Source organism: Zingiber officinale, chromosome 8B (assembly GCF_018446385.1).
Source record: "Zingiber officinale cultivar Zhangliang chromosome 8B, Zo_v1.1, whole genome shotgun sequence".
Lineage (NCBI taxonomy): Eukaryota > Viridiplantae > Streptophyta > Magnoliopsida > Zingiberales > Zingiberaceae > Zingiber > Zingiber officinale.
Window position 1 is genome coordinate 31,209,250 of NC_056001.1, and position 26,973 is coordinate 31,236,222.

A 26,973-nucleotide genomic window follows, 5' to 3' on the forward strand; every position below is an offset into this window, starting at 1 on the left:
TATAATGGATCCTTGTCAGATGAAATAAAACTTAGGCACAGATATCTTTCATGGTGCTTAGTGTTTAAATATGCATTATATTCAATATTAGATCTAATTATCTCCAATTTATTGTTGAATAATATGAGACAATCATCTAATATTTTATAATAAATTGTAGAACATTTTTACTTTAATAAACATACAAAATAATAAAATAATCATATTAGATCTTCAATTTAATATGCTGATACTCACCTAGTCATACAACTGTAATTAGCTCTAGTATTGTAACCCTACATGGCTTGAGTCCATGCCAAATGATGTGCATCATATTACCTTAGGGTCTTTTGAATATATCCATGTTTTATGGCCATAATATTTTAAGATGATTACCGATCCCAATAATTAACTCTAATTGATTAATGTGATTCTTATTAATTTTCTTTAGTTAAAAGTGTTTGATTCTCCTAAAGGTCTTAAAATTATGTTAAATTATTATGAGTATTTTTCAAAGTCAATTCATATTCTTTTTTAAAAAAATTTGAGTACACTTTTAGTCAAAGTATTTAATGACTTAAAAGGCATTAAATTCATGTAAATGGGCGATTACACTCTTAAGGCATGTTTGGTTTAGGGATATCACATATAACCAAGGTTATCCACCTACGGTAATTCAGGATAATCATGTTTGGTTCGAGGTTTTTCTCGATTTTGAAGTTTTTCTCGATTCTGAAACGTCAACAAACGTTATCAATCTCGACATCGAATCCGGAATCAGAAAATCAAGGGTCATCCAAGGTTTTTCTCGATTTCAGCGATTAAGTAATTTTTTCCCTAAATTACCCTTGGAAGGACTAGAGCGCAATAGGGTGGTGCGGTGCGGAGATTCGTTGCAAAGCTTCATGTGACATGCGGTGGCCGGAGGTGGCACTGGTGGGCGGCAACAGTGGGCGACGACTGATGGCAGTGGACGACAGGTGGTGCCGGATCGACAATAGGGCGGTGCGGTAGGCAGCGGCGCTGCATTCCTTCACGCATGTAGATCACCGCGAAGCTTTGTGACGGCTAGAGGTGGCAACAGCAGGCGACAGTGGCGGGCGGGTGGTGGGTAGCGGTAGTGCAGTGGGCGGAGGTGGCAGCGATGGGTGGCAGGCGACAAGTGTCGACAAGTGATGGTAGGTGGCGGGTAGCAAATGGGCGGTGATCGCGGAGGAGGAAGATAATCAATGTTATTTTTTTTGTTTTTTTTTTTGAACGTAGGTATTTGATTAAAACTTTAATTAATTAAATCAATTAACTCTTAGCTATAATTGGAATAAATTAAATAGATATAATCTAAGGTCCAATAAAATTATCTAAAAAAATCTAAAATAATTAAAAAATATCCAATTTTATTTATTTATATATATATCACTATTAATATTAATATTATCATTATTAAATCATGGGTAATACAATAAAATATCACACTAGAATATATACTAAAACTTTCAAACAAATGAAGTTTTTTTTTTTTTTTTTGCATTACCTAAATTAAACCAAACATCTTCTAGTTATATTTCATTCCCTATAATCTTAGTTATATGGTTACTAGGTAATCATATAATAAAAATTATGCGTGACAAGTTAAATCAAACACACCCTTAGGGTTCTTTTAAGTTTGCCCATATTTATTTTTCTTTACTTTGAACTATATAGGGTCATTTAACAATTTTCTACTAAAAATAATAAGCCTAAATATCTTGGATTGATTCCGGGTGCCTATTTTCAATGTTGGTGTAGTTACAAAGTAATTATTATAACATTGTTCGTTACCTCCAACACTATTATAACAGCTATGACTAGTTGTTACAGTTGTTATAACATGTAACAACTACGATTAACTAATACAACATATAACTAGGACTTTAAATGAACCAAATATTCATGAATAAACTTGGTGCTTAGCTTAGTAAAAGCTTGTTTATGTTCGTTCAATATACATAAATTAATTAAATAAACAAGTTTGAACAGTTCGTTAAACTAAACATACAAGCTTGAACACATATGTGTCCAGCTTATTAACGTTTGTGAACAATGTTCGTGAACAATTTCACGACCATGTTCATTAATAAAACTTAAATAAATAAATAAATAAATAAATAAATAAATAAATAAATAAGTTTGAATTATCAAGCTCAATAACCAATCAAACAAGTAAAAATTTCAAACAATCAAATAAGTTTGAATTGAAAGCTCGATAAGATCTAAACAAACCAAGTTCGAACCAAGTTTGAATTGAGAGCTCAATAACATCTAAATAAACCAAGCTCGAAGTTTCAAACAAGCTCAAATACATAAAAAAATAAACCAAGTCAAAACCTGAACAATCATTTTAAAGGCTTAGTTTATTTTAAGTTCGACTCGACTCGATTTAAAGTGATCTTGATCGATTTAAAGTGATTTTGATAAAATATATTTTTGATATAATAATATTTTATATATAATAATTTTAATTGAAGTGAAATAGTAAATTTTTTCATAATGTAGCATAACAACATAACTAAGAATTATGTTAAAATCAAATTGAATCAGACCGAATTAACCAAAATTGAACAATTCAATTTTCTTTGAATTAACTTAATCGATCAAATTTTTTAATAAAAATTAAATAAATTGAACTAATAAAATATCAGTTAATTTATCAAAAATTGAATTAACTGAATTTTTCTAAATAAGGTTAAAAATTTATTATAAATTATAATAGTACTTAAATCAAATTTATTATATCCAAATTTTTCATTAGTTCATTGTTTTTATTTCAGTTGAATTTAAAATCGAATTAACTAAATAAATTATTTTTTTTTAAAATATCCAAAATTTTGAAATAACCAAACTAATTTTTTAAATTCAGAATTTTTAATCAGCCTTACTCAATGGAATAATGCGTATTTTGGGTACAAAACATCTAGTGAGCCTTATTTTTTATTTTTATTTTTTTCAAAAAAAGTCCTTTTAACCATTTACATATTCTTTTAATTTTTATCCAAAAAAATAATAATAATATTTCAAATCCTCTCAATAACTCTTATTTCATTTCATTTTATTTCTCTAATAAATTAGACTTACTTAATAACTTGGAGCGAATAATTTTTATCATGCCGATGAATGGTGTTAATCAGTGTCAATTATCTAGAATAAAAATAATTAATCATTTGGTAAATAAAGTCTCTAAATCTAACAAATAATTTTGGATTTATTAAATAAAAATCCACGCATTTTTTTCTTTTCTATTTAAGCATAAAAATCTAACAAAATCAAAGCCCAAAATGGCAACAATTGAAGGCCCAAATCTGCGCGAGGAGCCCAAAAACCTGATCTACTTGTAGGAGGTTTATCGACCACACGTGCCGCTTCCCTTCTCTCTATCTTCTTCAAGCATCCAAATCCCTTGAGGATGCCACCTCTTCCTCAGTCTCCACTTCCTCTCCGATGATTTCGACACTCCAGATCCTCATGCCCATCCAGTTCTCGCCATCGTCGTCTTTAAAGTTCATTTTTTTCATCCGTTTTCTATCGATTTCCACACCTTTCTCTCGTTTCTCGCATGCCTCAACCTGAAAGCAAACTACTTTCTTGATGCATTTCTGGTGGGTGTGAGTTCATCAATCATCTACCTGTTCGAGGAACTTCGTCAATGGCGTTCTCCGCATTATTAGTCCACCCCTGTGTTCTTCCTGCTAAACCTATCTTCGAATCGCACCCCCTGCAGCACAAGTCATTACCTTTTGCATCGTTTGCGTCCATCCGAGGTCTTGCATCATTGTCGACGGCTTTTGATTCCAACCCTATGCGTCAACTTCCTCCCAATTTCACACCAAAAGATCTCCTTGGCATCATTTTCCGGCAGAGAGATGCAGAAGCTTCTCTTGATCTTCTTAATTGGGCGCTATTGCAATCACACTTCAGGCCAACGCCTTCTGTTTTCGAAGAAGTCCTTCGACAACTGGGAAAGGTGAGATCCTTTGAGAAAATGAAAGCTTTACTAGAAGAGATGCGACAGGAAGGATGTGAAATTAGTCAAAGTACTTTTCAGATCTTTATAGAAAGCTACTCGAGATTTCAACTGTTTGATGAAGCTGTTGATGTAGTTGTCAATGCAATGGATGAATTAGGAGTTGAGGCAGATACATATATTTACAATTTTCTGCTTAATATTCTGTTGGAGGCCAACAAGATTAAGCTGATTGAATTAGTGTACTCTACGATGACTACTAAAGAAATCCGGCCAGATGTCTCTACCTTTAACCTTGTGATTAGTTCTCTTTGTAAAGTTTATCAAATGAAGGCGGCTATTGCGATGATGGAGGAGATGTACAACTATGATTTGTCACCGAACGAGGTCACTTTCACCATCCTGATGCAAGGCTTCATTGAGGAGGGTAATATGGATGCTGCACTGAATGTAAGGACTAGAATGTCGGAATTGGGATGCTCTCCGACCAATGTCACAGTTAATGTCTTGATAAATGGGTACTGTAAACAGGGAAAACTAGTAGAAGCTCTTGTGTTTTTGCAAGAGGAGTACGCCGAGGGCTTTCGGCCTGATAATTTCACATTTAATACTCTGGTTAATGGATTATGCCAAGCTGGACGTATGGCTGATGCTCTGGAAATTCTAGATGTGATGCTTCAAGAAGGGTACGATCCTGACATTGTAACTTATAATACGGTAATTGGATGGTTGTGTAAGATGGGAGAGACAAAAGAAGCTATGGCTATCTTGGATCAGATGGTGAGGAGAGAATGCTTACCAAATAAGGTTACTTACAATACTTTAATAAGCACATTATGCGCAGAGAATCGACTTGAAGAGGCAATGGAATTTGCTCGAGAACTCCCTCTTAGAGGCCTTTTACCAGATGCATATACTTTCAATGCTTTGATCAGTGGTCTCTGTAAGGCTGGCAATCTCGAAGTTGCTTTGCAGATGCTCGAGGAGATGAAAAATAGTGGATGCCCTCCGGATAAATATTCTTACAATATACTGATTGACCACCTTTGTTCGATCGGGAAGTTAGGGAAGGCTTTAGCATTGCTGAAGGAAATGGAGGCAAATGGCTGCTCGAGAAGTGTTGTGACATACAATACAGTCATTGATGGCCTTTGCAAGAACAGGAGAATCGAGGAAGCTGAAGATTTATTTCACGATATGGAGATACAAGGTGTCGCGAGGAATTCGGTGACCTTTAATACCATCATTGAGGGCTTATGCAAGAATGATAAGGTTGATGAAGCGACAGAGCTTATGGATCAGATGATACTTGAAGGACTGAAACCTGATAAGCTCACTTACAATTCATTGCTCAGACATCATTGCAAGCATGGGAATATAAAGAAAGCAGCAGATGTTGTTCAAACTATGATATCAAATGGATGCGAACCTGATATTGTTACATACGGAACTCTAATATGGGGTCTTTGCAAAGCAGGTAGAACACAAGTTGCCTATAAGCTTCTTAGATCTTTACCGATGAAAGGAATGCTTCCGACTCCAAAAACATACAATCCTGTGATCCAAGCGCTCTTTAAGCAACGGCAAACGAGGGAAGCCCTCAGACTCTTCAGGGAGATGATAGAGAAGGCTGAACCACCAGATGCTATAACATATGATATAGCCTTCCGCGGTTTGTGTTGTGGAGGAGGACCGATTGGAGAAGCCACTGAATTCCTGGTGGAGATGACGGAGAAGGGATTTTTGCCAGAATCGTCTGCATTTTCAATGCTTGCTGAAGGTCTTATTACTCTAGGCATGGAGCAGAGACTTAACAGGCTTGTTGAACTGGTCATGGAAAAGGCCGGTTTCAGCGAGAATGAGTTTGCAATGGTAAAAGGCTTTCTCAAAATTCGCAAATTTCATGATGCTCTGACTAACTTTTATCGAACGCTGCATAGCCGAAGGCTTGCAAAAGGTTATAGGAAGTAGTTGTCTTCAACACGATCTACAAAGTTGTGACTCTGAAAACACCTTGAAAGATTGAGCTCATCAACAGGGTTCTACAAAGTTGCGACTCTGAAACACCTCGAAAGATTGAGCTCTCCTTTCTGAATGTTTCAAAATCTGAGAACAAACCATGCCTATCGGTATATTGATTATGAGAGAGGTGAGTCTTGGTGTTTGAGAAAAACATATCGAATGATACAGACTGCAAAGGCAGTGATGCTGCTAAACTTGCCTGTGCAGTTGGTTTGATCCAAATATTGCTATGCAGTAAAATACAGGCATTTATACTTCCATCGATCCTACTCGAGCTATTTTTGTCTCAAATTTTAACTCGTTACTATGTCTAAACTGCCGAAGATTTTTTTTATTTGTACTTGTGTTGCTTGTTCTTAGCTTCTACTAATTCACAGTTCGTTTCCACGGGATGCAATTTGATGTAAATATCTCCAGAATCTCTTACACGTGTTTTTGACAATGCTTTTTTCTTGTACATAGAGGCAGAAAGATCAACCGTAGATTAGAAAGTCAACTAAAAAAACTGAAGGTTTTGACCTTTTCTTTTTTGGTCAAATCCCTGCAGATCCATTTCTCGGCTTCGGCTAAACCTGTGTGTTTCTCTGTGATAATGATTTTTATTGTTCTTCATGCTTATTTTTTGGTCTTTGGTTGCTGCAATCTCTAGTTTAAGATTCTTAACACAGTTCTGTGGTTGCTTGCTCTATTTCGTCTAGCTCAACTTGTTAGATCCACCCTTTTCGCTTTGTTTCTTCGACTCATTTAACCCATTCAGCTTGCCTAACTTGGTTGCTTCAGTTGACTTGATTAGTCTATCTTCGGTCAAGTTTTAGCTCTGCCTGAACATGTTAGCAAATTTGGTTCGGCTCGCTTGATTGATTTTGCATTCTTGGTCAAGTTTCAGCCTACTTGATTTGTTCAACTTGTTATTTCCTCTGTTCGTTCAACTCAATATATTTGTTCATCTTTCAAAAAATATATATTTCTCACAGTATAATAAATGGAAATAATTGTTGTAAAAAATAGGGAAATATTTTTTTATATATATAATTATGGAATCACAATTTTACCTAAACAAATATCTTCAGCTCACTTTTGAACTAAATATAGGAACATTATTTTCTTAATTTTTTTTTAAAAAAAATTGTCTTCCGTCTGAAAAATTATAAAATATTAGAAAATGAAGACAGAAAAGAAAATAGAAAATATTAAAGGTAGATCCGTTACTTTAACGGCCCTCTTAGTGAAAAAAAAATGGAAATATTAAAACTTTGCAAACGTGTTGTTATTAAGAGGAAGGAGGAACCTCTTCGAGATCTCTATCTCGCTCGAGTTTTTGATTTGCAATCTTAGAGTGTAGCTGGATTTTGGCGAAGTATCGACGGATCGCTGAATCGTCGGAGCCATTATCTCCGCAAACAAGCTCAAATCCGTTGATTTCTACAGGGTCAACCTCCTCATTCCTGTTCTTTCTACTCCTTAGATCCGCCTAGATCCCGACAGAATGATGATATAACATTGTTTTAACGAAGTTGAGACTAGAGTTAGATTCTATATTTTAAAAACAAATTTGCCACTCATACGATGCTCATGAAATACGATAATCGTCTCTCAAGATATAACGATTTTATCTTGCGATAATAAATCGCAAGACCTCCGAATCAAAGAGACTTCTCGAACTTTCCAAATGCAAGTATGAAATGTAATGCTTAATTTGAATTGGAATGAATTGAGTTAGTGAAATGATCTGAACCGTCTAATTTGAATTGGATGATTTAGATTGCATCCCTTCCCAAGAAATATAATTATGGCAATATAGGCGAATACGCTCGCCCCTAGCGCGCCAACCCGTTCCAAGGCCAATACGGAGGAGGTAAATCACGGGCGGCTACTAGCCTTTGGAATAGTGACTAGCACATAAGGGAGACATTTACCTCGGCTTTGCCGAGATTCGAATCCTAGACCTCATTATGGCAACACTTTACGTGCTAGCCACTAGACCCATCCGAAGGGACCCTTCCCAATAAATATAATGTCTCTTCATTTAGATGTCAATCAATGATTGAGATTGAGCCATCCAAAGGGCACTTCTGCCTTCATAAATCGACGATCCAAATTTATCAATTTTGATCCATAGATTTAATTTCTCATTCACATTATATTTCCAACATTTAGTTCACTGTAGGTGATTTTCAGATGTCAAATAAAGATGATTTCCGATACTGGGAAGCGATTTTTTGCCTGTGGAGTAGCCATTTGTTGGAGACCGTAACCGAACTGTTTGGTTCATGTAATTAAGATTAGCACATCATAAAATTTAGAGTTTATCATTTTTGTTAATTAACTAACTTGATGGACTTTGATTGAACTGATGTAAGGCTGTTTGGCTCATGTAACTAGGAATATCACTTCTTGAGTTCTAGATTTTTCTCATTTAGGAAAATGAATAAACTTGGGGGACTTTGATCGATACTGGTTTTTTGGACGCGTATATATAGTTAGTCAAAGTTTGAAACAGGCAGAAATTTAGACCCTCAAAAGTGTAATAAATTTCACAATTTTCTGGAGTAAATTCCTGCACAAGCAGCTAATGATTCTACTTCCTAGTTATGCTGAAAAGCTGTGTTCTTCCGTACAATGAAGTCTTTGTTTGATTTATCTTATTTTTGACCCAGTCTATGTATTTGCTTAATTCATCAAATTAAATGACTCTGGATATATCATACACGATGTTTTTCTTATCATCAAACATATCTAGCTTTAATTCCTTCTATGACAGGGTCTCCCCTGCAAATGCACTAAAGGAACTCTTCAACTTGAATAGGCTATGCTATAATAGATGCCACTATTTATGCATATTGATTGTTTAACAGCATTGCATGAACATATGCATACAACAGCTAATTTATAAGTTTATCTAACTTATATTTATAATAATGTATTTTAGAAATAAACTATATGAGAAAATAAGATTCAAGAAAATGAAACGGGAAGATAACAATTAATTGGAGATATCTCTGTAAGAAACAACTCCTAATGGCACTGAAACCGTCATACTTTACAGGAAAATACCTTGAGATTTGACGGAGGCATCACTTTCTGGTGCAGGATTATCCATCGTAGCTGCATTCTCCATCATGTTTTTGTTTGGAATGGTTAGTCTTTTTTTCTTTCTCACTTTATTTTGTGCAACTCATTTTTTGACCTTTTTTTAATATTTGTGGAGAAATCATTGTGCCTGCGATTTTAATCATCACAGTTAGTTGTGGACATAAACGCTATTCTGTCATGTTTCTTGATCCAGTAATCTTGGGATCCAATCCCATGGGATTGGATTATATTATTGTTTCATTCCCTGTGGCTGTGGAGAAAACAATCTATAACCTGTTGAGGTTTAGACATCATACTATGCTTTGATCAATTAGGAAGTAATGAAATAAGAGGAAAGGCAACTAGGAAAGCCATACAATCAAGACCCTTTCAATGATTCATATTATGTGATATATTGTTCGAAGCAAAATTTAGTTATGAAAAGTTTAGTTCCTGGTCCTATCCTGGAGTCCACTTATAAATCAAAAGGAAAGGGATTTTGGACAACTACTAATCCATAAGGTTTTTTGAACAGGCCACTTCTAGGTCTTTGTTCTATATATTTATTTTATTTACCAAAGAATGTTCTTTTGTATCATAGTGGCAAGCTTTTCTCTAAAATATTTATGACAGTGAGCACATCGACATCTGTAATTGTTGATATGAGTTCAGATGGGGATTTTTTTGCAATTTTTTTTTAACATAAGGTTGAATCGCTTTCTGTTGCTATGAAACCTTGTTTAACAAATTTGAGTATTTTCATTTACTTCTTGGTCAACAACCATTTCTTTCCTTTCCTGCACAAAAAAAATATGAAAGGTTTCTGTTGTACCTTTGAATTCTGGCTAGCATCCATCTCTTACATAAGTGATCAGCCGGTGTTCTAGTTTTGAATTCTTGTGCCCTTAATATTAGCCGTAGTAATTAAGATTGATTAGATAATGGCTTTTGTGATCTTCAACAATTACACTTAAAGGTATAGAATCAAGAGTTGGACTTATAACTGTCCGATGAATATTAAGTTATATATTGCTTTTCTTTTACTTTAAAAATATGTTCTTGAAAGATGCTGGAATTTCAGCTCAGTATACCACCCATGCACCTCAAAAATGACTACTGAAAAGGTTATTTCATGAAAATTTGATCCTTGCTTGAAGCTACTGTTTTTAACACTTTTGGTTCTTAACTTTTTATTGGTTGACAAGTTCTCATTGTGTCAGTCCCTCATGCAGATTCTGATTCTCATTTAGCTTGCAATGATCAGAAAGATATCAGATACATTTCTACTTGACAGTTTCTGTACCACGTCATGGCATGCACATCATGGGGGATATAGGACTATTTGATAAATACCTCTCTCATATATTAGTTATTATTCCAAAGATTAATAATTATTCATAATTTATTTCCTCCTTGTTGACCTTAGACGGATTGACGGAGATGCTGAAAACGAGAGTGTAATGATCTTTTACCACCATTATAATATCTGAAAGTTAGCTCCCAGACTTTGGGGATCCCTTGATTGATTGACAGAGATTGGAAAATCGTAACTAAATGTTTCCAAACAATTGTTCACTTGATCTTCTAACACAAGTTGGGCCTTTTTGCGTAGTTTAGTGCTACATCAATCACCTTATTTCACCATGTTTTTGAAATACTATAACAATGATGACAATCAAGTCATATCTACATAGCAGTATGTGATCGACTGGCGAAGAAGATTGAGTTAGGCCAGCAATTCTGATGGAAATGGTGGTGCTTTGCTTATTCAAGTTCTCCCATTCATCAGTATTAGGTCACCCAAAAACCTCCATGAGATTTTGATGAAGAAACGGTTGAAATTATAGGCAAATTACGTAGCCCTTGTATTCACTATCTAATAAAGAGATAAATAGTATTAATATTCAGAAGTCAGACCACTGGAAACAGAAAAGAAAAGAGTTGCATTTTCATATTGAACCAACTCGAAACAGAACAGAATTCACAAATATTACTATCTGGACCAAATCAAATCTGATACGAAAACAAGTTCGAAGAAGTATGAATGTTTCCGTTTAACATGTTTGAAAAAGGACCACATGCATCCAAACACCGTCACCAAAAGTATGAATACAACTTTGTAAGAAAGTCTTATAGCATCTTATAATAGGATGAGATTCATACCAACACACACAATTCGAACCAACGAAGCAACAATCCATCTAAAGAAGGGGTAGGACTCTGGAGTCACAGCAAACTGTGGCCCTAGAATCAGTTCACACTGTTTAAAGTACATACAATTTCTTCAAACCAAATATATAGGTACGAAGTCTTGATGCAGTTTGAGCATTTGGCTACTCAGAAACCATGTATTTTGATGCGCTCCTTCTTCACAATGCCGGCCTGAACCAGGAAAGTCGAAACGTTCTTTCGCTGATCACCCTGAAGTTGAATGACCTGTGGCATGGGGTTGAGTATTGCTTTTAGGCGACGAAGATGCAATATTACTGCCATGTGCAAGTAGCTTAGCAAAAATACAAAGCATACCTGGCCCAGCTCTGGGTCCTGAACCACAGTACCATTACAGCAAAACTCCTTTTTGAGGTCCTTCAAAATTTTGCTATAGCTGAACTCTTTCTTTAGTCCTTGAACAGTCGTCAGACTCTTTCGGCCATTACGTTGCTGGACGCGGATATGCACGTATTCCTTTGTGCCAGCACCAGAGTCGTCAGCATTTGCCTCAGCAAAAGGATCTGCAATCGAAGAAACAAGAACAAGCTTACAATGCGTTGTGCATATACTAACTCTACACAAAAGCCATGACTTGCATAGCAAATTTGTGCAGGCACAAAAAACAAATGAGAGATCTTAGCAAACATACCGAATGCAGTTGGGGTCTGGACGTCAAGATCAGACATGAACACTCGGTTTTTGCTTTGTGTCCTAACACTGAAAACATGGTGATTGTGTCTTAAATTGATCTTAAAAGTATAGTGGATCAAAAGGGAACAATGATTCCAGAAAGTCTTGGAACTAAATTCAACCTTGAGTTCGAATCAATCATAACAAACAAATCGTGCAATGACCAAAGATGTATCTGCCCAAACTCTCAATATGCAAAATTAATACATGAATAGGTAAATTTTGAGTTATAGAATAGACTCCTTGAACAAAGAAATCAAAAGTGGAGAAGTCAAAATATATTATAAAGCGATTCCTCAAATACAATTATGCCCAAACGCTGAAATCTATCTCACTCAAGAAATCAGCATGTTAATTAAAAACGCTTTACCCAACAAGATCTTCAAAGAGTTTCAGAATGATATCAGTGACGATCATAAGATGATTAGATCAATAAAATTCACAGCAAAAACACACAAGAAACACTTATGGACCTGGTTTCAGCATGACTAAGCATTGAAAATAAATAACAGATGGTATCATCTGAAGATCATAAGATAATAAGAGTATTAAAATTCACAACACAACCAACAAAAGCCTAGCCCTAGCAAGAACAGATTTCAGATCATTGTAAATAAATGATTCAAGGTTCACATCTGAGGATCAGAAGAAATTAGATCATTAAAATTCACAACAGAACCCTAGAAGATTAACTTGTAAGAACTGGTTTAAATAATCAACATAATCAATTTAGGAAAAGAAAACAAAATGTGCTCCCTCTCAGAGGTTTAAAAAAAAAAGAAACTTTGACAAAAACTAAACGAATCAGCTACAGAATATATATCCTCACATGATACACGAGCGATTTATTTATTGCAGTCGCAGAGGTCCGAATCACACATCAAGAACAAGCAATACAAGGATGTATACGTACGCATAAAAAATCCCCCAAAAAATAAAAATCAAACGAGCATCAAACCTACACCGATAAACAAGAGATTTGTTTACCAGATGCAGCGGTCTTGCTAAATACATCAACCAAGATCTTGCCTTTCCTCGTTTTTATCTATATTCGCATCAAAATCCCCAAATAAAACGCAAAATCAAGCGAGAATCGAAGAAATGAGCAGCCTATCGTCGCTTTACCCTAACATCCAAAAAAATTCCACGAAAGGCGATAAACAAAAAGAGAAACCCATCAGAGAAAGACGATCTCACCTAGGAGGCGTCGACAGGACCAGATCGATAACCGTAGACCCTTCTCGATCAAGAAGCCCCGATGGATTCGATGATCGTCTCCACCGCTCTTCGGACACAATAAAAAGGAAGCGGAGAAGAAACGAAGGGTAGAGAGTTAACGAGAAGCCTCTATTTATCGGATATTCGTTTATGCGTCCCTTCCAAACGTCGCGCATAGTCATGTCCCTAGTTTGTTTTCTAACGGTATAGATGTGAGAAAATAAGTGACGAAGGATCAAGATTACGTCGCATAGAAGATTACGTGTGCGGGTTTTCTGAATGCTATTTATGCTTTTCGTGCGGCACATAGTAGATGACGGTGCGAATCTACGGTAAAGATTAAGGGCATCTCACGCTTCAGAATTCGTGCAGGCACGAGAGTTTGACTTTTCAACTTTTTTATAATAATTATTCGATTTTAATAATGAAAATATATTTTAATAAGTTTTTAGAATTTTTAAGATAAGATCAAAAAAATATTGTAACAATATAGTGCAAAAAAATAAAAAAAAATTAAATTATGGTTACTCAAGATCAGTCCAGATCCTCTGGACCGTAAAAAACGATATAGGGGATGATCCCTTGATCTGGATTGGTGGGGATGAATGGTCCCCACCTATTTTATGAATGGGGACCATCTCTTAAATCAATCCAAGCTAAGAGATCATCCCTTGAACCACTTTTTACGGTCCAGAGGATCTGCACTCCTTAATATTTTCAAAAATGGTAACTGCGCTTAATTGAATTTTAATTAAAATTTAATCAAGTACATAGGGAAAAAAGAATTAGGTGATATATTATTTAGAATTTCAGTTACAATTCTTAAGAAATAGTATATTTTAGCATTTAATTAAATTTTAATTAAGATTTAACCATGTACTAAAAAAATTATTTTGCCACGTAGGATTATCGTGCTTGAGCAAATCTCAAACATAAATGATTGGATTTCAATTCATAATATTTCACGAGACACTTAAACCTAGTCCAAATCGGTCGCAAGCTCGGTTGAAAAAAACTTTCACAAATATATTTAATTTTGACTGTTGTAAATATTTTTCGTTCAAACAAGGTAAAACTCTGTTGGGTTAAAAATTTATATCTTGATATTTTAATTTATTAAAAATCTATTTTTGCCAAAGGCAAGTTGGGTTAAATAATGTTTGGAAATTGAATTTGATCTCACGATGTTTCGCTAAATCGTTCACGAGCATAGATATAAAGTTGGACTGGATCTGTCAGATTCGTCAGCCATATCAAATAATTTAAGTAGATTTAATTAATATTTTATTAATCCATTTAAAAACAGACTCAAACAGATTGACTCGTGCTGATTGTAGATCTCAACGGTAGAGATTAAGAAGAAAAAAAAATAATCATATTATTAACTTTAGAAGTACGGAGGATAAATCTATGGTTAAATTAACAAACTCTAAATAAATAAAAATGAAAAAAAATTAAATTATCTTAAAAATTATAAACAAATAAAATATATAATTTAACATCTCTCTCAAACTCATGATTCTACATCTAGAAATATTGATAGTTTGTGAAAGCATGAAGCAGAATGTGCTTTGGTAAATATACCAACAACTTGTATATTCAAAGGAACAAAAGACGATGTGATGATATCAATTTGAAGATAATGACAAGTAATGTAGCAATCAATTTCAAAATATTTTGTTCGCTCATGAAAAACTGAATTGTATGTAATTTGAATAACACTCTGATTATCACAATATAATGGAGTAGGTTGATAAAAAAAGATACTTATATCCGCAAGCAACCAACGTAATCAAACTATCTCACAAGTAGTTGAGGTCAGGACACGATAATCAACTTTCGTGGAAGATCTAGAAATAACATTTTATTTCTTACTCTTCCAAGAAATGAGAGAATCATCAAGAAAAATACAAAACCCAATGATAGATTTGCGATCTGTAGGATCACTAGCCCAATCAGTATTAGAGTATGCACATAGCTTCAGAGATAAAGTGAAGGAAATAAAAGACTTTGAAATTGAGTGTCTCGAAGATACTTGAAAATATAAAGAATAACAACCCAATAAACTGTAGTTGGTGTAGCGATAAATTGACTGACCATATGAATAACATACGCAATATCTGGACGAGTCACATTGAGATAAACTAAGCTTTCAACAATAATTCTGTACAAACTAGGATCCGACAAAAGTGAATAATCAGATGGAGAATATTAAGCATTAGTCTCAATAGAAGTATCAACAACTCTATTATCAGTAAGATGAGCGTGCTCAAATATATCAGATATATATTTTGACTAGGATAAAAGATAAGCTTTTGGGGAATAAGCAACCTTAATACCGAGAAAGTAGCGTAGAGTACGAGTTACTTGTTTGGGATCATAAAACGCTTTATGAAGCCTGTAAACTTCACCAAGTTGGTGTGAAATACCAGGAGGAGGTGTCATATAAACTTCTTCATAAATATAACCATTTAGAAATGCATTCTTGATATTTATCTGAGATATTCTCCATCGACAAACAGAAACAACAATAATCAGAGTATGAACAATTGCCATTTTTGTAATAGGAGCAAATGTTTCCTCATAATCCATGCCATACTCTTGAGAATAACGTTTAGCAATAAGACGAGCTTTGTATCGTTCGATAGATCCATCAGATTTAGTTTTGATCTTAGATACCCAACGAGAACCAATAATGCATTTTCCTTATGGTAATGATACCAAATCCCATGTATGAGTCTTATGCAAAGTAGTTAGTTCCTTAGTCATAGTACTATGCCAAAGTAGGTTATGAATAACTTCTCTATAAGATACATGCTCAGAAAGATAATGAACAAATGTAACAAATGAAGCAAAAGAACGAGAATAACAAGAGTAAGCAAAATTTGGTAGTTTAGTGGATTGACGATGGTGGAGAGAAGGATCATCTACAACCTCAGGAGATGATTTGGTAGTGGCAGAAGGAGGAGCATGTGGAATGGATATCTCAGAAACTAAAGTACCGGATTTAGTTAATTTACCAGTAGGAGCTGTGGGTGAAGCTTCCTCAGTGTCGGTGTTGAAATGATCAATACAGAGCAGATATGACTTTGTCATATTATACGAACTAGCTGGAATAGAAAAGAATAGAATATGCTTAAGAAACACAACATGACGAGAGACATGCAATTTTTGACTAACAGGATCAAAACAACAATATCCTTTTTGACTAACACCATTGCCCAAAAAGACATAAAGAACAGACCAAGAGACTAACTTATTACGCTCGACATGTGGACAAAGGATGAAGCAAGTACAACCAAAAATACATAAAGAGGAATAGACATGAGTATTCCTATACAATTTTTCAAAAGGTGGCAAGCCTAAATTATGTGAGGTTGGAATTCTATTAATCAAGTGAGCAGCGGTAAGGATTGTTTCCCCCCAAAAGGCAATACGAACACTGACAGACAATAAAAATAAACATGTTATTTCTACAAGATGACTATATTTCGTTCCACCACACCATTCTATTTAAAAGTATTTGTACACAAGGTTTGATGAATAGTATTATTAGAAGCAAGTAAATGTAAAAGATGATTCGAAGTATATTCACCCCTTAAATCACAATGAAAATACTTTATGACACTAGAATATTGAGTTTTCACAAGAGCTCTAAAGTTGTTGAAAATGGTAAGATAATTAGACCTGTGTTTCATAAGATGGACCCAAGAGTAACGAGTGTAATCATCAATAAATGAAACCTAATACCTTGATCCCCCGCGACCCCTTTTGTAGGAATAGAAGAGGGTCTCCACACTTCAAAATGAATAAAATCAAATGGAGCAGAAAATGGTAAGACAAAAAATTTGGTAAATTTACAATCACTACAATCAGAAATATCATAACTTTTTAAAGGTTCTAATACTCTTATAGAGTCTAAAAATTATAAACGAGATGCTGAAACATGACATAAACGAGAGTGTCACAAATAAAAATCAGGAGATAAATGACTCAGACGAAAAGATGATAAATCCACACTCGAAGCTAAAGCTTATGGTACTTTGAGTTGATCTAAAACATAGAGTCCTCTTTGCCTACGACCTGTCCCAATCAGCCTCTGAGATCGCGAATCCTGAACATAACAATTAGATAAAGAAAAAGAGACTAGGTATCCAGATTCACATAATGGACTAACAGAAATAAGATTTAAAGTAAAATTCAGAATATAATAAACATCAGTAAGAGATAAACAAAATGTAACAATTGAACCAACACATATTAATGACATTGAAGTACCAGCAACCGTCACAATAGATATAGATGAACTGAGAGAAAAAAGAAACAAAAGATGATAAACTAGATGACTTATGATTGGAGGTACCAGAGTCCAAAATCTACAAGGATGAAAATATATCTAAAATACTAGACGATGACTAACCTATATGAGAGGAAGCTAATATGGCAGAAGGTTGTAAAGTAAGAAACTGTTGAAATTGCGATAACATATACGGATCAAATTTTCATAAAGCATCTATACGACTAGGCATGATGACAAAATGAATATTGCTCAGAATAATCAAACTGTACGGATACACATCTGTACAATCTATAAAAACTGGTGTTACGACAACCCATGGTCACATGAAGAATATGAGACAGAAAAGGATGTTGGCATAGAAATCAGCAGCACAGGATGTCGGTGCCAAATTGGTAGAAAATGACGTTGGTGCCAAAATTGGCAGCATAAGGTGTCGGTGCTAAAATCAATAGAAAAGAGTGTCGACGTCAAAATTGGTAGAAAAGAACATCGGAGCTGAAATTAGCAGAAAAGGACGTTGGCACCGAAATCGACAGAAAAGGACGTTAGCAATAAAATCGGCAGCAGTAGGAGACATCAGCAACAATAGGAAGCAGTAACATGGGTGGCAAAAAAAATTAGGTCAGAAAAGGAGAACCGCTTTGATACCATGTAGAAATTAAGAAGAGGAAAAAACTAACCATATTATTTACTACAAAAAATCAATCTTAGAAATATAGAGTACAAATCCTTATATAGTTAAATTAAGAAACTGTAAACCATAAATAGAAAAGGAAAAAAAAAAATCAAATTTCCCTAAAAACTATAAATAAATAAATATATATATAATCTAACACCAGCGGAGTAAGATGGGGCCGACTAGGGTTGGCCCTGGGTTGAGAAATAAAGACAAATTTTAAAAACTTAAAACTAAAGTGAAAAACTCAAAATAAAAATAGGACTTCAAAACTGAAAGTTGTGACAATTACTTTGACTAATATGTATAATTGTGAAATCAAGAATTATGAATTTTATTGAGGATTTTTCAAGAAATATTTGTTTATGAAATGATCAAATTGAAGTCGGTATTTTTTAAAATATTTTTAAAAATTTTTGGTAGATTGGCCCACCTAATCCACAGCTCACCTTGGATTGGGTTGGAGATTTCTAGCCTGTCAAGATGGTGGGCCGCCTCGCTTCATCCCTCCCTACCAAATGAAGAGTTTTTTATGAGTCAACCCACCCTGTCATAGGCCAACCCATCTAATAGCTCTATTCACGAGCAGTGTAACGACCACCCTTCTCACTACTCTCTAAAGGTGACCGTTACGTAACTACTATAAAATCTTACTTAGCTAGTATGACAAACTGTACTTAATTTTTTTTCCAGAAACCTTAAAATTTCAACAGAGTATATGCAATTCAGCAGGACTAAAATATAATACAATACTGACATGCACATATAACTCATAATAGCAGAAAATATATGAAACTATATCTCAATGCAAACACAAAAGTACCTACTTATTAAACTGAATCCATCTTAGCATGCAATCTAAAACAAGAATAATCTCAAATGACATGGAATATAAAGTACAATCTCAAATGTTTCTTATCCATGAAAACATGGAAACTTAATAATGTCCCAAGTCTCTCCCATAGTCCTGGCATCACACACATCATTGAACACCTCCTTGTCGCCTTCCTTTACTAAAGCTTTCCTTTTCCTTTATCTGCAGTAAGAGGAAAAATGCAACTATAAGCGAATGCTTAGTAAGCGCTATCTATCTCACAAAAACTCGAATATGCATATGAACAGGAAAAAAATCTAAAAACTAAATGCTTTAAAAGAAACCTTCTCATGCTCATCTAATAGCAAAGAAACATACTGAAATGCTAAACATGTAAAGCAAATCTATACAATCATGCTAGCATAAAGAACTAAACTTACTGAATTTTAAACACTTTCTGAATCTTATTTCTCTTGTTTAAAAACTTATACTTTAATACTTTAAAATAATAATCAACTTCTCTTGGGCCCAGACTTAGTACCAAAGCGCGCTCCCTAATAGAAACTGGGGTAGCGAGCCATCAGTCCTACGAGGGTAAAGACCTCGGTCTTACCAGGGCCAAGACTTTAAAATTCGACACCTGGATTTGTTTAACAAAAACCTTGGAAGTCGGGTACTAGCATCTTCAAAGTAAAATATCTTAATTACTTTTTCTTTAAATGTCTTGGTATTTTAACAAGCACCTTGTGTGCCAAAATCCCTAAAGTCTTGACTTTGGGATCTACTTAAGGCCTTGACCTTTTTCTTTCTTTTCTTTATCTTTCTTATAGTTGTTAATACCTCTAATAAAAGGATGTCTCATATAAGATTGATCTCAAATACTTTAACAAACCAAAATTGGATACTTAAACAAACTAAAATTTATAAAACATTCCTTTTAGAACTATCCACAAAAGGGATTTTTAAAAGAGAGATTTTATTTTTTTTTTAAAATCTTTCCTTGCTTGGAGAACAAGCATGTGGCCGGTCATGACAAGAAGAAAAGGAAGTTTTAATTGTTTGTTTTAAAACTTTCCTTTTTAGTCATTGGCAAGGAATATAAGGAAGTTTTAATTATGTTTAGAACTTTCCTTATTTGCCAAGACCAAGGAATATAAAAGAGAGGGTAGAGGTGCCTCACCTTACAACAATACATCTTCTATTCCTCTCCTCTCTTCCTTGGTGGTGGTCGGCCCTTACTCTTTCTCTCTTCTCCTTTGTTTTCCCTCTTGGTGGCCAGCGGCATATTGGTGTGGAGATCCATTGATGACCGGTTGCTTGAAGGAGAAGAAGAAGAGAAGGAGGTTCTCTTGTCTAGCATCCCTTGGAGGAAAGTTGGTGGCCGAACTTCATCATCTCTTGGAGAAAGTTGGTGGCCGAAACTTGAAAGGAAGAAGAAAGCTTGGGTGAATTCTCATCTTGGTAGATCGTCGCCCACACGACGTCCGAGATAAGAAGAGGAATACAATAGAAGATCAAGAGGTCTATAAGTTACAAGAGGTATAAATAGTTATAAGTTTCCGCATCATAACTAGTGCATCCTTTTGTATAGATCTTGTAAAACCAAACACAAGAGGTTATCGATTTTAATTATCATTTTTGTTTTTGATATTTGTTTCAATTTCATGTTTTGATAATGTGTTTCTATTGAGGTCTCTATTGTTAAACCTAGTTTACTGTGAGAAGTTTAAATATCTGATTTCTTTGAAAGGCTTTGTCTAGGCAGTGGTGGATGATCCCATACCCAAGAAGGCCTAGTGTCTTACCACATTTGACCTGGAAGTCGATCCTTGAAATAGATATTTGATCAACTTTTGTAATATGGTTTAACTTGGGAAGATTACATCGGTTGAACTTGAAGTAAGAATGTTAAGTTTCGTTCCCAATTCAAGTTTAACTTCTAAAGAAAAAATTTGGATTAATAATGTTAAGCATCGTTTGCAATCAAAATTTAACTTTAGTAGAACACATGAGTAGCTAGGATAGTTCTATGCTTGTATACATTTTTGTACAGGGGAACTAGGATGGTATTTCGAGTAGCAACCAACAATTGGTATCAGAGCTAGATTTTAACCTCTATGTGTTTGGTTTTAGTTTAATTATGCACTTGTCATACATATTTTAGGCAGGATAATAGTAGGATATACAAATAGATTAACTCTGTGGTTGCATGCTCTAACTATTATGACCTATTGTGATTATGTGTGATTGGACCCTTGGACATGTCGAGGACATTTTATATGTGTGCATGATTATACTTATTAAATACAACAGGAGCTGTATTAGTTTTATGATTTTACATTTTTGTTCGATCTAGACTTTATGTATATTCCTTTGAGGAATATAGGATCAATATATGTAAAACTCTATTTTGTCGCGGATCGTATCCTTGCGAGACGTGGTGCTGTTTAAGGACCAGAGGCGCAGTGGAAAAGGAAGCTCGATGGATGCAACGACATGAGCCCTAGGGCTGGTAGCTAGTTTTGATGACTGCTAGGGCTGGCAGCACACGGAGGACAGTGATGGAAGAGGCCATAATAGTTGGAAAATTATTTTTCCATATTTATTGCTTTTTATTTACTGTGATGTGTGTGTGTGCATGTGATGTGTGCTTGCATGATAAAATCCTCATCTTAAAAAAACTAAGTGGGAGAGGGATTAGTAAATAAATTCCACGGTCTCCATTACTGGTTTGTAAGTGATGCAAACAAACTTACGTGTTGGCTCTGAGTGCCTCCCTCCCCAACGGATGAGTTTGTTTGTAGATCACTAGATCAAACTTCCTAAATGGATAATTATAAGAAATTATTTAGGAGCGTGTGATCTTCTCCAACTGAAGGGGCACAATCCTATTTAATGGACTAAGTATCAAGTAATGGTATACACTTAGATGCATTTAATAGTGTCCTCCCCAACGGAGTCACTGCTATTATTTGTGTGACCAAAGGAATACCAACTATTAATTTGTCATAAAGCTAGGTAAAACTCCTTCTTACAAATGTCTGAATTAGTATATGTCTACACTAACGTGGCATACAAAATTCACGGTGTTTGAGGTAATTTTATTTATCATAAAGTTAGGTTGACAAAATAAAATAGGTAAAACCTCCTCTTACAAACAATTGAATTTGTATACGTCCACACTAACGTGGCATGCAAAATTCATAGTGTTTGAGGTAATTTAAGGATGACAAGATAATTAATGGGTAAGACCCTCCTCTTACAAATGTCTGAATTTGTAAATGTCCACACTAACGTGGCATACAAAATTCACAGTGTTTAAGGTGTTGGTGAATTTAAATGATATTGTTTTGAGGAATCAATATTATTTTAAATTCTAAAGTTTTGACCAAAATATTTTATCGAAGACAGACCAACTATTAATTTTATTTGTCATAAAGATAGGTTGACAAGATAATAAAATTAATGGATAAAATCTCCTCTTACAAATGTTTGAATTTGTATACGTCCACACTAACGTGGCATATAAAATTCACAGGGATTTTGAGGTATTGGTCTTGACCAAATATTTTTGTGATTCTTAGAATTTCAAATGTTTTTCAATTCCCTAGTTGTTATACTAAAGAATAGACTTAGTAGTCCCAATTATAATGATTGGAAATAAAACTTGGACACTAAGGTGGGTTGTCCTCTCAGAACTGAGAATAATAAATGTGTATTTTATTCATTAGTTGTTGAAACATATTTAGTGGTGTTATCTACCGGTACCTGGTGTGTAGATACGGGATCCACTGATCATGACTGCAATTCATTGCAGGGGTTCCAGGAAACCCGACAACTATATGAAGGGGAAATCACCGTCTACATGGGCACTGCTGCAAAAGTAACAGCTTTTGCAGTGGGAAATGTTTATCCTCTGATAGGAATAAAATATGGATTTTGAGAAATTATCTTTACGTACCAAATTTTAGAAAGAACTTAATTTCAGTTTCTAAACTATTCAAAGAACTTGATATTCTGTCTATTTTGATAAACAAAATTGTTATCAAGAAAAATAGAGAAGTTATCTATTCTGGTACATTAGTTGACAATTTATATATTCTATTCATCTTTCTATAGTAAATAATTTATTACTGCTTAAATTGATTTTATTTTTTTGTAAAAATTTTATTACTACTTCAAATATGTCTACTTAACACTTATAAAAATTCTCAAAAAATTTCAACAACTAAAATAAGTTTTCAAATTATTTTTGTTGAAAATTATATTTTAATCACAAAAATTAGAATTTCGAGAATAAATTTAATTTTCTTTTTCAAATTTTAGTCACTGTTTTGTGCATTCCTTAGACTTTAATTTCAATTTATTTTATCAAAACCCCTATTTTTAATGTGATCAAAGGGGGAGAGTTAGAAGTTAAGTTTAAGGGGGAGATATATTTTTTTTAAAATATTTCATATCTAATATTTTAAAACTTGCATATTCATTTAATTTAATGTATTATTTTATCCTAATTTAATTTGGGTTGATTCACATCAAAAAGGGGGAGATTGTAAGTATTCTATGGCATGTTGTGGTTTGATCCTTGTATTTAAGTGTGCATGAACTTAGGAACACAGGAGGTCGAGCGGAAGACGCAGCTAGCGAGAAGGACGACACGGGAGAGAGTCGACGGGTTCGATGCGTTCGAGGGATGAGGTACTGCAGAAAAGTACGCTGACGGACGAGAAGCCAGAGCAGAAGGTTGTTCGAGAAGGCCAAAAAATGAGTTCGGGTGAGCCATATTCTGAATGATTGAAATCATCCAACCGAGCGAAATCGGAGAGGAAGACCTAGACAGAAAGTCAACTAGAAGTTGACTCTACTCCGGGCGCTCGAAGCTATTCTGGGCGCTCGGACCTGGTCCGGACGCTTGGATCACCCAAGGCAGCCAGGGCGCCTTGGGTGCACGCCCTGGTCGAGGGCTGGTTCAGCCTGATCTAGGAGCTCGAATCTGGTCCAGGCGCCCGAACCAGAAAACTTATCTTTTGCCGAGTTGTTGAGATCCATTGCATCGTGGATATAATTTTATCCTCCCTAAGCACCCGAAACCCTTCTAGGCACTCAAATCAACGCTATAAATACATCCCTGATTTTAGTAGTTAAATAAGAACACTTGTAGATGATCCACTTTCAGTTTAGCTTTGTAATTCGGTGCTTTAACTTCTGTAAGAGGCTTCTCCACCCGAAGGAGACTTTAGTGAACTTTCAACATTTTGGATTAGCAATCTCCTTATTGCAAACCAAGTAAGAGATTTGCCTCTTTATTTTTAATTAGCTTCTTAATTCTGTTTATACAAGTATTTATTAAATTAGCTTGAAAAGTCGAGAAAGGTTTGTGTTTTTATTTTTCAAGCAGTTCACCCCCCTCTTGCCAGTCGCTAGGGGACCAACACATATGATTATATTTTTCAAGTATGAATTGTTTCTCTTCTCTGCGGCTTTACAAGAAAGGTGCTTCGCGTCACGGACCACGAATCTCCATTAGTAAATATCCTCTTAAGGGCTCAACCTCCCCCAATCGGAAGTTAATTAATATGTAGGACCGATACACGTGAAAGGGAGGGGGTGGGGCGAATCACGTGTTTTAAAAAAAACTTATCTTTTTGAAATACGAGTGTACAGCGGAAAAATAAAAAAAATTAAGTAAAGAAAAACAGAATGTGAAAAGAAAATAGGACACTGTTGATTACTTGGTTCGGAGCCTTCGGAGACTCCTATTCTAAGACCCACAATCGCTCAAATTGTATCGATGGGCAATCCATTATAAACCTCATCCAAAACTGCCAGAAGAGGGAATCAAATAGATGTACAAAAAATTAGAAAGTGTAGCAGTCTACACTTTTCTTTTGCAAGTATGAAAGATGTACAACAATATTGAATCGTTACCAACACTTAGAAGTGTAGAGTCTAAATGGGCACGTGTGTCAGTGTCGTTCTGCCGGCAACAGTTGGATATCTTGGAGTAGTAGCACAGTAGTAGTATGACATGTTTAAAGCAACAGAAGAGTCGTAGTAGCTCAGGAAGAAAGTGTATCTTCAATGCTGGATGAACCCCTCTTTTATTAGTTGTTGAGGGCGCTTCCAACCCTCCTCGGAGGCGCCTCCAAGCTAAAAACCGATCTCAAAAGAACTAGACTCGATAACCTCCGCAAGCTTTGATTCCTATCAGTGCGAGGGCGCTTCCAATCTCTCGGATGTGTCTCCAATTCATCTTTGAGGCACCTCTAGGGCAACTCCGCGCTACAAAGCCTTATCCACAACCTTTATTTCTTCAAGCGTGCCTCAGACTGATCTAGGGTGCCTCAGACTAATCTAGGGAGCCTCCAAGGGATGATCCGAGGTGCCTCTAAGCACCTCTGAGAGACCTTTGATATTATCCATCCGAAGCTGATTTTTACCATTTAACCTACAACAAAGAGTTAATCTACAAAACAAAATATATCCTGCAAAACTGAGTTAGCATAATATATAATATCATTATTAATTAGATTATATTTTTCTCAGACTAGGATCTAGTCATAGTCTCAGTTTAGGCTTTCAAAATGGATCTAAACTGGACCAGCACCTACAATCTCATCGGTACTCATGTTGGAGTGTATACTGAAAGCCTAAGCTTTGTAAACATTCATTATGAATAAAGAATCACATTTGGTCAAATTATCTACATTTGTTTGTAGTTGTTCAATTAATTTATATTGTAGATAACATAGTATGTGATGTCACATATAGAAGATGATGTTATCAGTACCTTATAAATTATAAACAGTAGCTCACGACCAAAATGGAAAGGAACAAACCATTGGAAGGTCGTAGTGTAATTAGGAATTAGTTTATCTTGACTATATAATTACACTAGTACACTTAGAGTGTATTGAGTAGGACAATTTGAGGTTGTTTCTTTTATACTGACTTTATAAAGGAACAAATACCTCAGTTATTATGGAAGTGTGTGCTCTTAATCCTAATATAATAACAAGCACATATATTTGATATTTATTTCTTTAATTTATCAATGGGTGAGATTTAGTTCGATGAATCAATAAACCCGATAAGTTGGGAAATGATATCACTTATAGTGTGTGTTGTTGATTATAGAAGGAAACTGTGTCCTAGAGATACTAGGTTGATAATGTCCCCAAGAGGAGCTCATAAGAATTGTCATGTTAAACCCTGCAGGTGGACTTAGTCCGACATGATGATAAGGTTGAGTGGTACTACTCTTGGACTAAGATATTAATTAAATGAGTTGTCAGTAACTCACTTAATTAGTGGTCATTCGATATCTTAAACACAGGGAGACTAACACACTCATAATAAGAAGGAGCCCAAAAATGTAATTTGGGATTGGTGCGGTAGTTCAATAATAGTTCTCTAGTGGAATGAATTATTATTGATAAAATTAAGTTGTGTTCGGGGCGAACACGGGATGCTTAATTTTATCGGGAGACCAAAACCAATTCCTCCTCTCGGTCCCTATAGTAGCCTCTTATTTATAGAGTACTATACCCACCTATACCCACCTTCTATACCCACCTAAAGGGGGCCGGCCAAGCTAGCTTGGGAACCAAGCTAGGGCCGGCCTAAACATTGTTTAGGGTGGCCGACCCTAGCTTGAACCCAAGCTAGAGGGGGCCGACCACATTAAATTAAAAAAGAATTTTAATTTTAATTTTTTATTATGTGGAAGATATAATTTATTACAGAGAATTAAAATTAAAATATCTCTCTTTAAAAGATCTACAAAAGATTAAAAGAAAGAGATTAGATCTCTTTCCTTATTTGTAGATTGGAAAGATATTTTATTTTTTCTCTTTGAAAATTATTCACATGTAGAAAATTAAAATTATAGAAATTTCTTTTTATCGACCATGAAGGGATTTTAAAAGGAAATTTTATTTTTTAAAATTTCCAAAGACAAATAAGGAAGTTTTAATTGTTGATTGAAACTCTCC

The 26,973-nt window shown here is 34.9% G+C and overlaps 2 protein-coding genes across 2 annotated transcripts; one reads left to right on the forward strand and one right to left on the reverse strand.

Annotated features, from left to right (window-relative positions):
* The first annotated feature begins 3,379 nt into the window (after positions 1 to 3,379).
* On the forward strand, positions 3,380 to 6,295 carry LOC122018006 (pentatricopeptide repeat-containing protein At3g53700, chloroplastic-like). The gene has a single exon (XM_042575747.1). It carries the CDS (start codon positions 3,659 to 3,661, stop codon positions 5,945 to 5,947), a length of 2,289 nt encoding a protein of 762 aa, XP_042431681.1. The 5' UTR covers positions 3,380 to 3,658; the 3' UTR covers positions 5,948 to 6,295.
* Positions 6,296 to 11,186: 4,891 nt separating this feature from the next.
* LOC122018007 (protein translation factor SUI1 homolog 2) lies at positions 11,187 to 13,325 on the reverse strand. Its single transcript, XM_042575748.1, has 4 exons — positions 13,169 to 13,325; positions 11,931 to 11,998; positions 11,597 to 11,802; positions 11,187 to 11,506 (listed from the first exon to the last, which is right to left on the reverse strand). Exons 2-4 carry the CDS (start codon positions 11,965 to 11,967, stop codon positions 11,408 to 11,410), a joined length of 342 nt encoding a protein of 113 aa, XP_042431682.1. The 5' UTR covers positions 11,968 to 11,998; positions 13,169 to 13,325; the 3' UTR covers positions 11,187 to 11,407.
* Between the last annotated feature and the right edge of the window lie 13,648 nt (positions 13,326 to 26,973).

Bases quoted from the DNA above. Each gene is read 5' to 3' on its own strand.
- LOC122018007 (XM_042575748.1), bottom strand. From the start codon at position 11,967: ATGTCTGATCTTGACGTCCAGACCCCAACTGCATTCG. The intron at 11,803-11,930 runs GTATGTTTGCTA...CTTCGATTGCAG, and splicing joins CCAGACCCCAACTGCATTCG to ATCCTTTTGCTGAGGCAAAT. The intron at 11,507-11,596 runs GTATGCTTTGTA...CCCATGCCACAG, and splicing joins AGGACCCAGAGCTGGGCCAG to GTCATTCAACTTCAGGGTGA.
- LOC122018006 (XM_042575747.1), top strand. From the start codon at position 3,659: ATGGCGTTCTCCGCATTATTAGTCCACCCCTGTGTTCTTCCTGCTAAA.